Source organism: Phoenix dactylifera, chromosome 4 (assembly GCF_051530095.1).
Source record: "Phoenix dactylifera cultivar Ajwa chromosome 4, Ajwa_hap1_PhDact_Kaust_v1.1, whole genome shotgun sequence".
NCBI lineage: Eukaryota > Viridiplantae > Streptophyta > Magnoliopsida > Arecales > Arecaceae > Phoenix > Phoenix dactylifera.
The window spans coordinates 48,063,377-48,075,411 of NC_143193.1; the positions used below are offsets into that span (position 1 = coordinate 48,063,377).

The 12,035-nt window shown below is 36.3% G+C and overlaps 1 protein-coding gene across 1 annotated transcript; it reads left to right on the forward strand.

Annotated features, from left to right (window-relative positions):
* Positions 1-571: 571 nt before the first annotated feature.
* Positions 572-9,638, forward strand: LOC103715594 (glyoxylate/succinic semialdehyde reductase 1). Its single transcript, XM_008803282.6, is given in 9 exon segments — positions 572-780; positions 5,085-5,195; positions 5,274-5,375; positions 6,222-6,323; positions 7,057-7,172; positions 8,976-9,054; positions 9,156-9,326; positions 9,414-9,473; positions 9,476-9,638. Coding segments are annotated over 9 exon segments (882 nt in total). The 5' UTR covers positions 572-675; the 3' UTR covers positions 9,512-9,638.
* The last annotated feature ends 2,397 nt before the right edge of the window (positions 9,639-12,035 follow it).

Below are 12,035 nucleotides of genomic sequence, written 5' to 3' on the forward strand. Positions count from 1 at the left end.
TTTGTCTCGAAATTAGGGATTCAGGATGACATTAGACAAGAAGCAAGGAAGCCTAGTCATCCTTGAACACAACTGGCCAGAAACCATAATTTCATGACACTTCATCATGCACGGAAATCACAAATTAATATTTTGGCCTTCCATTGTAGCCAAGGCCTCACAGTTTTGGACTTGTCTAAAATGGTGGCTCCTCCTGTGCTGTCAAACTCTACTTCATGGTCATGGTCAGGAATTCGGTCAAGACCCAAAAGCTGATATTTGAACTCGATGCTTTCTGATGGCCGATGTGGTCCAAGCGAACTCATCCTAATTTCTATAAAACATGCGCAGGTTTTCTATTCGCTGAATGCGGCTGTACCCTGTTATTATATGAATAGCTAACACCACACTAGCCGGCTTCTTGGAAACGGATGGACGGCAAAATGGCACGTGTAAGACAGTAATTGGCTGGATTCGCCATGTGATGACGTGGCAGACATTGTCTGGATGATGGAAAATCCAACGCAAATCCCATAAAATATTCGCTCCACCTTCCATAAACAATAAAAAGGTCTATTCATTCATTTATATTATTAGAAAAACAAGACGGCCGGCCTCATTCGGCCTTGAAGTCCAGATTCCGAGTAGGATCAAGGAAGAAGAGGAGGGGGGAGAGAGAGAGAGAGGGACAGAGAGATGGAGGTCGGGTTCTTAGGGCTGGGCATCATGGGGAAAGCAATGGCTCTCAACCTCCTTCGAAACGGATTCCGTGTGACAGTCTGGAACCGGACGCTCTCCAAGGTCTCTCTCGCTTTCTTTCTGGCCTTTGATTTATATATGATGTTTTTTTTTTTGATTCTATTGTTGAATTTAAACAAGATAATGAATTGGTTGATTTTTCGTGAATTTATGACATGAATTGTAAGTGTTTTTATGGGTAATTAGATTTGATGGTTGTTTGGTTGTTAATTTTAGCAAATTTTCTGGTTGTTCGAAGATCATTAGTAGATGTTTAAGATGTGGTCTGAGTGTTATATTTTAAATTTTCACAAAAATCTATAAGGAATGTCTTAATAAATGGCTTTAGGCACTCAGTGCCTGTTGTTGACTCAAAAAAAAAAAATCTATATGGAATGACATCTGCATAGTTGGGATGACATTTGGAGTGTAAAGTAGTTGCCTGTGACAATGGATTTTCCTCATTTTCTTGCCAAAAAGAGGTCAGATATTTGACGGAGTATGATTCTTTTGATTGATGATTCTATCCAATCAGCATGTACTAATGGGTTAAAAGAATGACTTCATGGCAGTATTACTCTTTAGTGCCTGGGTTTCAGGACATGTTGAACATTTGGACGCTTTTGAGCCACTTGATGGCATTCCAGATCATCAAATTATGAGGTCATCCCTGTTACATGCCTATTTTTAGTGCATCTAAATAAAAGTTTGCCTATGTAATTTTTAACAAGGTTTTTGCAAACTTTATAAAGTTATGAAACAATTGTTTCAACTTATTATTTGTCATACATATGAAGAAAAACATTTAATAAAGAACCTATAAGGTATATGTGTCTCCTTGTCAAATTTTTGACAGGTTCTCAGGTTTTTAAATTCTTCTTGCTAAGCCATACTCTACTAGCTTAAGCTTTTGGGTTCAAGTGGTTACCTAAAACTACTAGACAATAGATGCTTGATGCACATGTCAAGTGTTCAAGAATCACTACTTCATTGTGATATTTTCCAAAGACAGGCATGCTTGGAGCATCTGATTTGTCCTACACATGTAACTTGTTTGTGATAGTCATGTCTTGTTTCCTTCTAGATTTATTTTAGTTGTCAAACCTTTTTATGGAAGAGAATGTGCCAATGTTGCATGGAAAATTGGACATGCAAAGGAGAATCATATTCGGATGTGTATCCAACTAACAAGAGGGAAAAAAGGGAGATACGGGAACATATAGGATAAGATATAAGTTTTAACATTATTATATATTTTATTCCTTTAAATATTTTATAAGTATTAAAATGAAAATATTAAAAATATACTGTTTGTTATGGTCTTAAAATGTGCTTGTTTCTGATCCCAACTTCCCAACTAATTTAAAAACATAAGAAAATCAGCATTATGCAAAGATATTTCAACACTTCTATTCTTGACTTAAAAAATAAACAAATGCTCACTTCGAACTTCAATTTGGAGGGTCAAACTCATTGTTGCAAGAGTCTAACTGTCCATCAATCTCGTAAAGCTGCAATACAAGATTTTTGTAAGTCTCCATGTGTGTAACACTTATCTGATTTAGGCACGTATCTGATGCAAATTTTTGAAGGTGAACGTGAGTGTTTAGGTATACTCATTGTTGCAAGAGTCTAACTGTCCATCAATCTCGTAAAGCTGCAATACAAGATTTTTGTAAGTCTCCATGTGTGTAACACTTATCTGATTTAGGCATGTATCTGATGCAAATTTTTGAAGGTGAACGTGAGTGTTTAGGTAACATAGGAATGTGCACATATTTTGTTTATGTTGGGTGGTATGTGCACATATTTTGTTTATGTTGGGTGGTATGTGCACATCTTTTGCTTATGTTGGGTGGTTTGGAGGTCATGTAAATATAATATTAGTTCAATATTGGGTTTTGCATAGGTATCAACAACTCAGAAAACTGGATTGCCACTATAATAATTTTTTTACTATGCTGCAATTTCGGTAAGGAATATCATCATGCTTTTTTGGATTAGTACGATAGACAGATTTTCTATAAAATGGCTTACCTTTATTTTATTTGTGATCATCTCTATAAATTGTTTTTCTTAATATTCATTTCTGGTGAATCCTCATGCAATGCTGGTGTGTTTAAGTCCTCCCTTGTTCAAGCATGTCTCTTACAGATCTGCCTCTTCCAAACCTTGTGCTCATATTTGTTCATTGGACTATAGTTTCCAAGTTAAAAGTGATTATATTCCTGTCTTCTTGTTCCCCTTTTGTCGGGACATTTGCCATGTCCTGGGGGAGCTTGGATTGTTGCTTGTTGTTGCATGCAGAAGTTGCCTAGAAGATAGGTATCTTTCCATTCTTCGTTTAAAAATAATATTTGAGATTTGTGTGCAAAATTTGATGGATATTTTAGAATGGTTTTTTGCCCTTTTGTTTGGTTGATGTGGTCATGCGGAAAGACAATTGATCATTGAGATGGCCATGATTTTTTGTTCTAAAGAGAGTCAAAATTGGCTTTTGGTTGATAGATTTCATTAAATCTCTATCTCTCTCTCTCTCTCCTTGAGAAAGGCGAAGAACATTTTCAGTCAATGCTACATAGGCACTCGAAATTTTGTCTAAAGAGAAAGATCCTTCAATATGGATGAAAAATGACCTATACTAATAGAATAATTTCGGAAATAAACATCTTTCACTATGATAGAAACAAATATGTAGAATTTTGAAGACAAGTAAGTTCTCTTTTGCTTTCTCATGTGATGTTGTTTTGAAGTCTCTTTTTAATTCATGGGCCACTTTCACTCTTGAATGGTGGACAAAGAGTTATTTATTTCTAGCTGATATATTTACACAGATTTGGAACTTGCAATTATGGGTGACTGTGATTAGACTAGAAACATCATGAATTTGGTTTCCGTCATGACACAATATTTGTTAATGCTTGTAATTATGACCAAACACATGCTTGCATAGGCCCTCAAATACTCTTCCTGTTTAGGTTCTAGCTTTCTCGCCAGGCTAAGGATTCAAATCTAGTCAAATCCAATCACAGATACCACGATCAACCCATTGTCAGCCCTAAATGGCCCCATGAGGCAGTGTCCAATAGTCCACATAGGTAGGTCATGGGCATGGTCTGCTCTGATATGATCTAGAATCTCACCCATAACCCAGAATAGGGGACACTACAACATGGCCCTTTTGTAGTTGACCGTGGGCGAATCATAGTGTTTGTGATTAGATGTAATTGGGTCTGGACCCTTAACCTAGCGAGGACGCTAACATTTAAACGGGAGGAGTATATGAGAACTCATGCGGATGTATGCTTAATCCCACATCTGTTATATACAGGGTAGATCTTGGGTAGATATACAAGACTAATGGATTCAAATAATATCTTTTGGTTAGACTTTTTGGTGAGGTTCTGGGTTGTTACAAAAGTTTTGCACATTTTGAAAATGGATGCTTTGAGGATTTTACTTCGGGCCTAAGGATTTGCTTAAGGATAATATAGGGGCATTAAGGCATAGTCTTATAATAAACATCTATAAAGTGATGTGGAGCATCTGGGTATCAATTATTAGACCAAACATAAGTGTTCTAGAAGTAGTCCAAGTCATTGTGATTTTACTTGGTCCAAGAATCAAGATAATGGCCTGAGTTATGGTTCTTGGCATCATAATCACTAAAACTAGACAATATAGCACTTAATAGTTGGATTCTATATTGAGATGCTGCCCCTACTTTGGACATACGTAGTGATATAAAAAGAAAAAATGAAATAGTATGACATAAAATTGGAAAAATGAAACATAATACTTCTTATCCCTATTTACCCTATAAAAAGAGATGAGGTCCTCACTTAAGACTTAAGTCTTGAAATCAATAAATAAAGAGAAGTCGACTCAAGCTATGTTTAGACATCGGTACACCTATTATACTGCAGCATATGCTGATACTAAACCTAGAATTGACATGGTTTATGAAGAGCAAAGATTACCTCTGCTCTTGGTACTCAAAATTTCAACCTCTGCTCTGGGAACTTAACATTTCACAGCTGTGATGCTTGTATGAAGCATGAGCTCATAAGAATTTGCTGTTAAAATTTTGATGTGCCACCATGCTGTGTAATTGACCTTGTGGATATTTGTTTTTGTAACTTTTACTCTTGTGAGTAACTGAGTATCTGTTTTTGTAACACTTTACCACCATAATGTACAGAAGCATCTTATCTAGTACTTCTAATAAACTGTCTTTGGGTATTGTATTTCTTTATTATTACTTCATTGAATTGGTTTGGTGGGCTATACCACTTAATTGTTGAGAATTATTGTGATAAAAACACATCTTGATCTAATCATGATTTGGGCATCCGAATTTGCGGCAGTGCAAAGAGCTAGTGGAACAAGGTGCTTATGTTGGAGAAACTCCAGCTTCTGTGATCAATAAGTGCAAGTATACAATAGCAATGCTGTCTGATCCCAGTGCTGCTCTCTCGGTTAGCAAATTTCTCATGATCAATCGTATTTAGCATTTTAAATCTTTTTCTCTAACAATCCTTTCTTAATTTATTCAGGTAGTCTTCGACAAAGATGGTGTGCTCGAGCAAATTTGCAGTGGAAAAGGCTACATTGACATGTCCACAGTTGATGCTGATACTTCATCCAAGATAAGTGAGGTATGTGGTGATTGTCATGCTGGTTAAATAGCCATGTTCTGAATTTAGTTTGTTCAGCAACTGGCAGCCCCTTTATGTGGTAAGTAACCTGATATATTTCATGATGCAAGCTGACACTTCCATACCCAAAAAGATTGATAGAACAAAGACTCCTTGATGCTATGCTGGTTGTCGTGGGCTTAAGAATGATCTTGTAACTCAATTACTACTTGTAAATGACCAGATGACTTTAGAATTTTCGTGTAGCCTTATCTTGATGGATGATGACCATACCAAAGAATGTGGAGCTTTTTTTGTGACATCTTTTGCTACTGTGCTTGAAAGAGACCCGATTACATGCACATATTAGGCTTTGTACAAGATGGTTGTTGGTAGAGTTATGACTTTAATTCTTTTCTATAGGCTCATCATAACCATATGTATGAGACATATCATTAATAACATTCCTTAATAACATCCCTGATATATGATACATATGATTGTTTCTAATCTCATGCTTGGCCCACGTCTTTGCCAATCATAGTCAAAGAAAATATTGATTATCATTCAACAACTTAGAAAATTTTGCTCATCAATTTCAACATAATAAACTATTTTGGGTGTTAGACAAACTTAGTTATTTTTAAATAATTTCAAATTAGTGTTTTAATATTTCATTCTACAGATTACATACAACTTCTGCTACTGTGGTAATATTGATTAAGATGTTATCAAATGTTATTATTCAAGTGACCTAATACCATATCAGATATTCCAAACATCTTCTGATAAACTTAATCTGTATAAAGTTGCTAATATAATATGAACAGTGCATATGTTTAAAAGCTATGAGTTTAATTTTGACAGGCAATTACAGAGAAGGGTGGATATTTTCTTGAAGCTCCAGTCTCCGGTAGCAAAAAGCCTGCTGAAGATGGTCAGTTGGTTATACTTGCTGCTGGCGAGAAGGTAATGTAGTGAGTCCCCACCCTTCTTTTAGAGAAATATGTTGGGAATGCTACCTCCAAAATTCAAACACAAAATATCACACTGTGCATCTGCGGTGGAGAGGGATGCCAACTTGTGGACCCAAGCCCTTTGGCATAGTCAGTGTTATTTATTTGTGGTTTTCTGCATGATGGCTTGTTAGATCACCATTATGACAGCTTTATGTATTTTACGTGCTGGGACAGATTTTAGATATGCTCTATGCTGATGGATTATATGTATATAAAGATATGCATACATATACATATACGTATAAAAATGCACGCACACACACATATGTACATGTGTGTGTATTTATGTGCATATATAAAAGATTTGGTTCTTCTCTGTAAATTTTCTAATAAAATCAATAACCAATGTATCTATTGGCAAATGTGTGTGTATGTATGTATCTCTTTTTCACTATTTCAAAACTCTGCCTCCTAAAACAAATATTATACTACATTCTCATTACATGTAGGGCAGTTCCTGCCTAGTCAGAAGATGTGAAAATTCTTTATCTCCCTCTTTCATAATTAATTTTCAGGCATTCTGAAAGGCAATCAAAACCAAGCCAGCCATAATAGAATAGATAGGCGAAGCAGCCTCGCTTCACTCCCGAAGGTGTCAAATGGAACTGCCTTTGGGAGTCCGTATCTTCTATTCCAATATATTAGATTATTCATTATATCTTTCTTCTTTGTTCTGAATGCAGGCATTGTATGAAGAAATGATTCCTGCCTTCAATGTATTAGGGAAAAAGTCATTCTTTTTGGGACAGGTTGGAAATGGAGCGAAAATGAAGCTTGTAGTCAATATGATCATGGGCTGGTAAGAATATTTTTCTCATTACATAAATGTGTATTCCGTTAAAAGGCATCTTAGTAAAATGTGATTTGCAACATTAGAAGTTTGTGATTCAAGGTCAAGGAGAATCAACCGAATGAAGCATGATTGAGATAAGTAGTGCTGGATCATGGGTGTACAAGAGCACATAGTTCTACTGTTATAAGAACACTGAAACTGCAAATATATTTATTATAAGTCCTGAAATGCATATAAATATCTATCAGAATTAACTTATGAAGCTGATATTTGTAAGTTGACACTGCAAATTTATGCATTGCCATTTTATATTGAAATTTAATTTATATTAAGCAAATTCTAAACAATGACTTACAAGAAATCCCAAAAAATTATTACATTCAAAAACCATGGAAAACCACCACCCTTCTTTGCTCACCCCCCCCCCCCAAAATCCATTTTTAGCATGATAAATCGAAGATAACAAGAAAAATCATTAGATACCTGAAAACCATTTTAAGATTACAGCTTGTTTTCAGAAGGACAATATCTCACGAATATTAGACTTGCAAAACTTAATCAGATACCAGACTAACAAGCAGAGAAATGGATTGTTTCTATTCTGATGGCAGAGTTCTACCAGAGTCTTCCTTTGCCCTTATGACAACCATTGATAGCCCTATGTTGTCTAGCATGGTAGTTCACTTTGTTTCCAGTACAAATGATTCCCCTGAGACTTTTATTAGTGCAAGTGCCTTTAACTTTGTCACATTCATACATGACTCCTCTATGAGCCTTTCAATTATTAGTATTCTTGGGAAAATCTTTTAAGCATGCCTATCAATGTTTTAAGCATGGCTTGTGCCAGGTCAGTGCAGTCACCAGCATTGGGTTGGTAATTGGCAAGACACCCAATAAATCCTTTTTTTATTTTTCAATTGAAGAAATATTTTTTAAAAAATATTAAGTCCTTGGCATATATAAATATTTTTGTTCCTTTGGTATAGTGCAATATGTGTTGGCACCAGCATTAGGGGTGGCAATTGAGTTAGATCAGGTCAGATGCGGGTCGGGTTGGATGCGGATCGGGTCAAAAATTTATCAACCCAAATTTGGCCTGTTTAGGTCAAAATTTTAAATCTGAATCCGACCTATTTATTAAACAGGTAATCCGACCCGACCCACATAACCTATTTATTAAAAAGATTAAATGGGTTATACCGGTTTTTAACGGGTTAAATGGATTTAAACAGGTTAAACAGACTAAGCGGGTTGGGTTAAACAAGTCATAAACAAGTTAAGTAGGTTTCAAATAGGTTAAATAGGTTAGGTCATAACCTGACCCAATTATTAAACAGGTTAAAAGTTTAAACCTAAACCCAACCTATTTAATAAACAAGTTTAGATGGGTTGACCCATTTACGACCCAACTTTGTTTATATCAAACTCAAACCTACTTAAAGCGGGTTGTTTGTGGGTCGGATTGACAGGTCGGATCATATATTCCCACCCCTAACTGGCACACCTTGTCTTAGTGGCGCTTAATTCTTTGGTGCCAACTTGCTGTCAACTTTTGCTCTATAGTCCGTTTCGTGGCCATCTATTCACTATACGTTGACCTTTAGGTTGTAACTTTGGGTTCCTAACCATGCTTGGTCCATGATTTGTGAATTAAGTGGTGTTTCTAGCCTTGCAAGTATTATCTGGATTGTGCCTCTAAATATTGAATTAGCAACGAAACTCTGTTTCCACTAGTGTTTCAGCTGGCCAAGTCTTTTCTTGTCCCCAAATATCAATCTTTGAATCTGTCCATTTTTCTTTCTTCTGCAGTATGATGAGTGCATTATCTGAGGGACTCTCTTTGGCTGATAGAAGCGGTCTGAACGAGCAGACACTTTTAGATGTGTTGGTATATGATTCAGAATATTACATTTGGAAAAAAGCTCGATATTTTCTCCTTCAGAGGAATTATGGTTCATTATTTCATTATTTTGCACTTCTCTCTGGCAGGATCTGGGTGGAATAGCTAATCCTATGTTCAAGCTGAAAGGGCCTGCAATGATCCAGAGTAATTATCCCCCTGCATTTCCTCTCAAGCATCAGCAGAAGGATATGAGGTTGGCTCTTGCTCTTGGGGACGAAAATGCGGTTTCAATGCCAGTTGCTGCAGCAGCAAATGAGGTGATAGCGATACTCTTTTAATCTCTCTCTCTCTCTCACACACACAGCACTTCTTGTCATGTATAACACCTTTATTTTGATCTGCAGGCATTTAAGAAGGCCAGAAGCATGGGGCTGGGGGATCTTGATTTTTCAGCTGTCCATGAGGTGTAGTGAAGACCGCAAAAGGTTCTGGTGAGGCATGAGAGCTCCTGTTTGGATTTGAGAAGCATAGAATTGGAAATATTTGTTAGTATTTCCACAAATCGAATATTCTATCTGGGATCATGAAGCTATCATATTAATATATATTTGGAAGGGTTTTTTTTTTCATCCCTTGGACTCCTTTACTGAAATATAATGATCATGCTATAGGAAAATCCACATTAGTTTTGGATCAGATGCTTCAGTTTCAGATAAGAGGGATGTTCTAGGCTATCCCAAGGTGCTGATTAAAGTGCATTTTGTAATTTGAGCTGCATGCTGTGTTCAAGGATTGGGCAGGGTTCACCCTGTTGCCCAACAGGCCTGGCCCACTATAAAGGCTTTCATTGGCCCAGGCTTTGTTGAACTTTCAGCTCATTTGATAAATGGGCTTGCCTTTTGGGCTTAGAGAAACAGAGGACAGTTTTTTTTTAAATAATATAATATATCATATATAAAGTATTTATATAGTATATACCCTTTATATTGTAGTTTCTTGATTGTTTTACATTTTATCATGCACTTCTATCTTCAGTTTTTCAGATTACATGAATTTTCATAGTATATGCTTTATTGTTTTTCTGTCACATTACATCACACAGAAATGATGTCTGGAGAATAAAGCTGAAGAAATGGTTACACAAAATGGATAGCAATTAGCAAACCTATCCCTTAGAATAAACCAGGATCCTTGAACTTGGATTGTTTGTGAGTTGGGAATGGGCCAGGCCGGGCCTTCAGTTGGATGGCTGGGGCTGTTTCTGGGCCTAGTTATTGTAAATGTATGGGCCAGATGTGGCCCAGCCCAACACTGACGCATTCATACATAACCCTACTATCTTTCACCCTAAGAAATTGAAAGGGCTCAAACGGTTTGACTTAACTAGTAGTATAAGCACTTCGGTGCAATAATTTTTAACACATCAATTATTCCTCACCTTGTGGATGATCAGACACATGAGAAGTGTGCTAAGCATTATAATGGTTTGTAGCATCAAACCTGCATCCTATGTTAGAATTTTATGAGTAAATGCATATGAAATTAACATAAAAATTTGATAACATGAAATTGGATGGTTGGAGTTGTATGTGTTATAATTGCTGATGATTAATTATACAGGACTATCTGATCAAAGTTTTCAAAACTCTATTAGATCTCAATGGAGGAAAGAATAGAACATGCAGCATATTTAGCCCCCTAAAAGCTAAACCTACTACTATAAAGGATTCTTGACTGACCTATTAGGTCGCGCAACATGTGCTAAAGTCATATTGTTAAGCCTGCTAAGTCTCATTGTCCAGATGTTAAACCAAGATTGTATCCATCAAATGTCATTTCTAATCTCCATCTGATGGTCATGATCTGGACACAGACAAAGGCATGGCATAGTGTATGATGGAAGACCACCTTATCAAGATACTTCAAATGGGCAATTTGATCACAGGATGCAAGTTCTTCTCCTCTCTATTTTAGTTATGGATCTCTCAGTTTCTCTCTTTCTACTTCTCTGAATGTCATGCAGGGTGGTCCTCAGTTCCAACCATTACATCTATTTGTTCAATTCTCGGTCTTTTTCCTTTTCATTTTTCTCTTTTCAGTGATATTTCCTGCTCACTTTCCTGTATGATTTTATCTGAATGGAGGACAACGGATGATCTTTTGGATCACTTATTCTTGCTTGTTTGGTTATTAACCCCAGTTATATTATCTCAACTGCCATCTGGCTAAATCCCAGAGCCAGCTGAAAGAGCAACTCCTTTAATTATGACTGATGGTTTATTTTCTCTCTCTTTTTATTTTTGAATATTCATTCAATTCTGCAACTCCTGGAGGCCTTTCATCCTGACACTTCCATGTAGGAATTATTAATTGCTGTTTCCATCTGAAATTAGAATCTCATAATTTCTTAAGGTTGGTGATGTCTGGGATATGTTGTCACCGTTTTTTTACAGAGTCATGATCATTCCAAGTTCTAGAATCACCTGATCGCACAAAAAGCTGCTTGTTAAATATCAGAAACAATGCAGGATTTTATTATACAACAAAATCTTATCTTTTTCCTCTGAATCCATTATATAAAAACAGGAAAGATTGCAACAGGCAACAAACTGGTGCAGTAGAGGATGTGATGTCTAGATTTTTATGATAGAAATGGAGGCAACAAGCATGATTTCAGGTGAGATTATTCTTTTCTAGTGTATCTAGTTGACTAATGTTATTGAAAATTTTGGTGGCCATTTGCCGTCCCTTTCCCCTCTTAAAAAAAGACTAATGATATCATGACTTCTGAAATGCAGCACTTCTTAGTTTAACCAATAGGATCCCATGGAGTAGGGAGGAGGGATCGTGTGATTTGGGGCATGCAAACAATAGTGGACAAAGCCAATACTGATGTATTAGTGATGTGCTACACCTAGTTTAGTGGTAGAACTCCGTCATCACATTGACTTCTACTTATAGATGGCATGATACAATGAGATGTAGAGATTTTCGCAATTAGCATATGTTTACTCTAACATAATTTT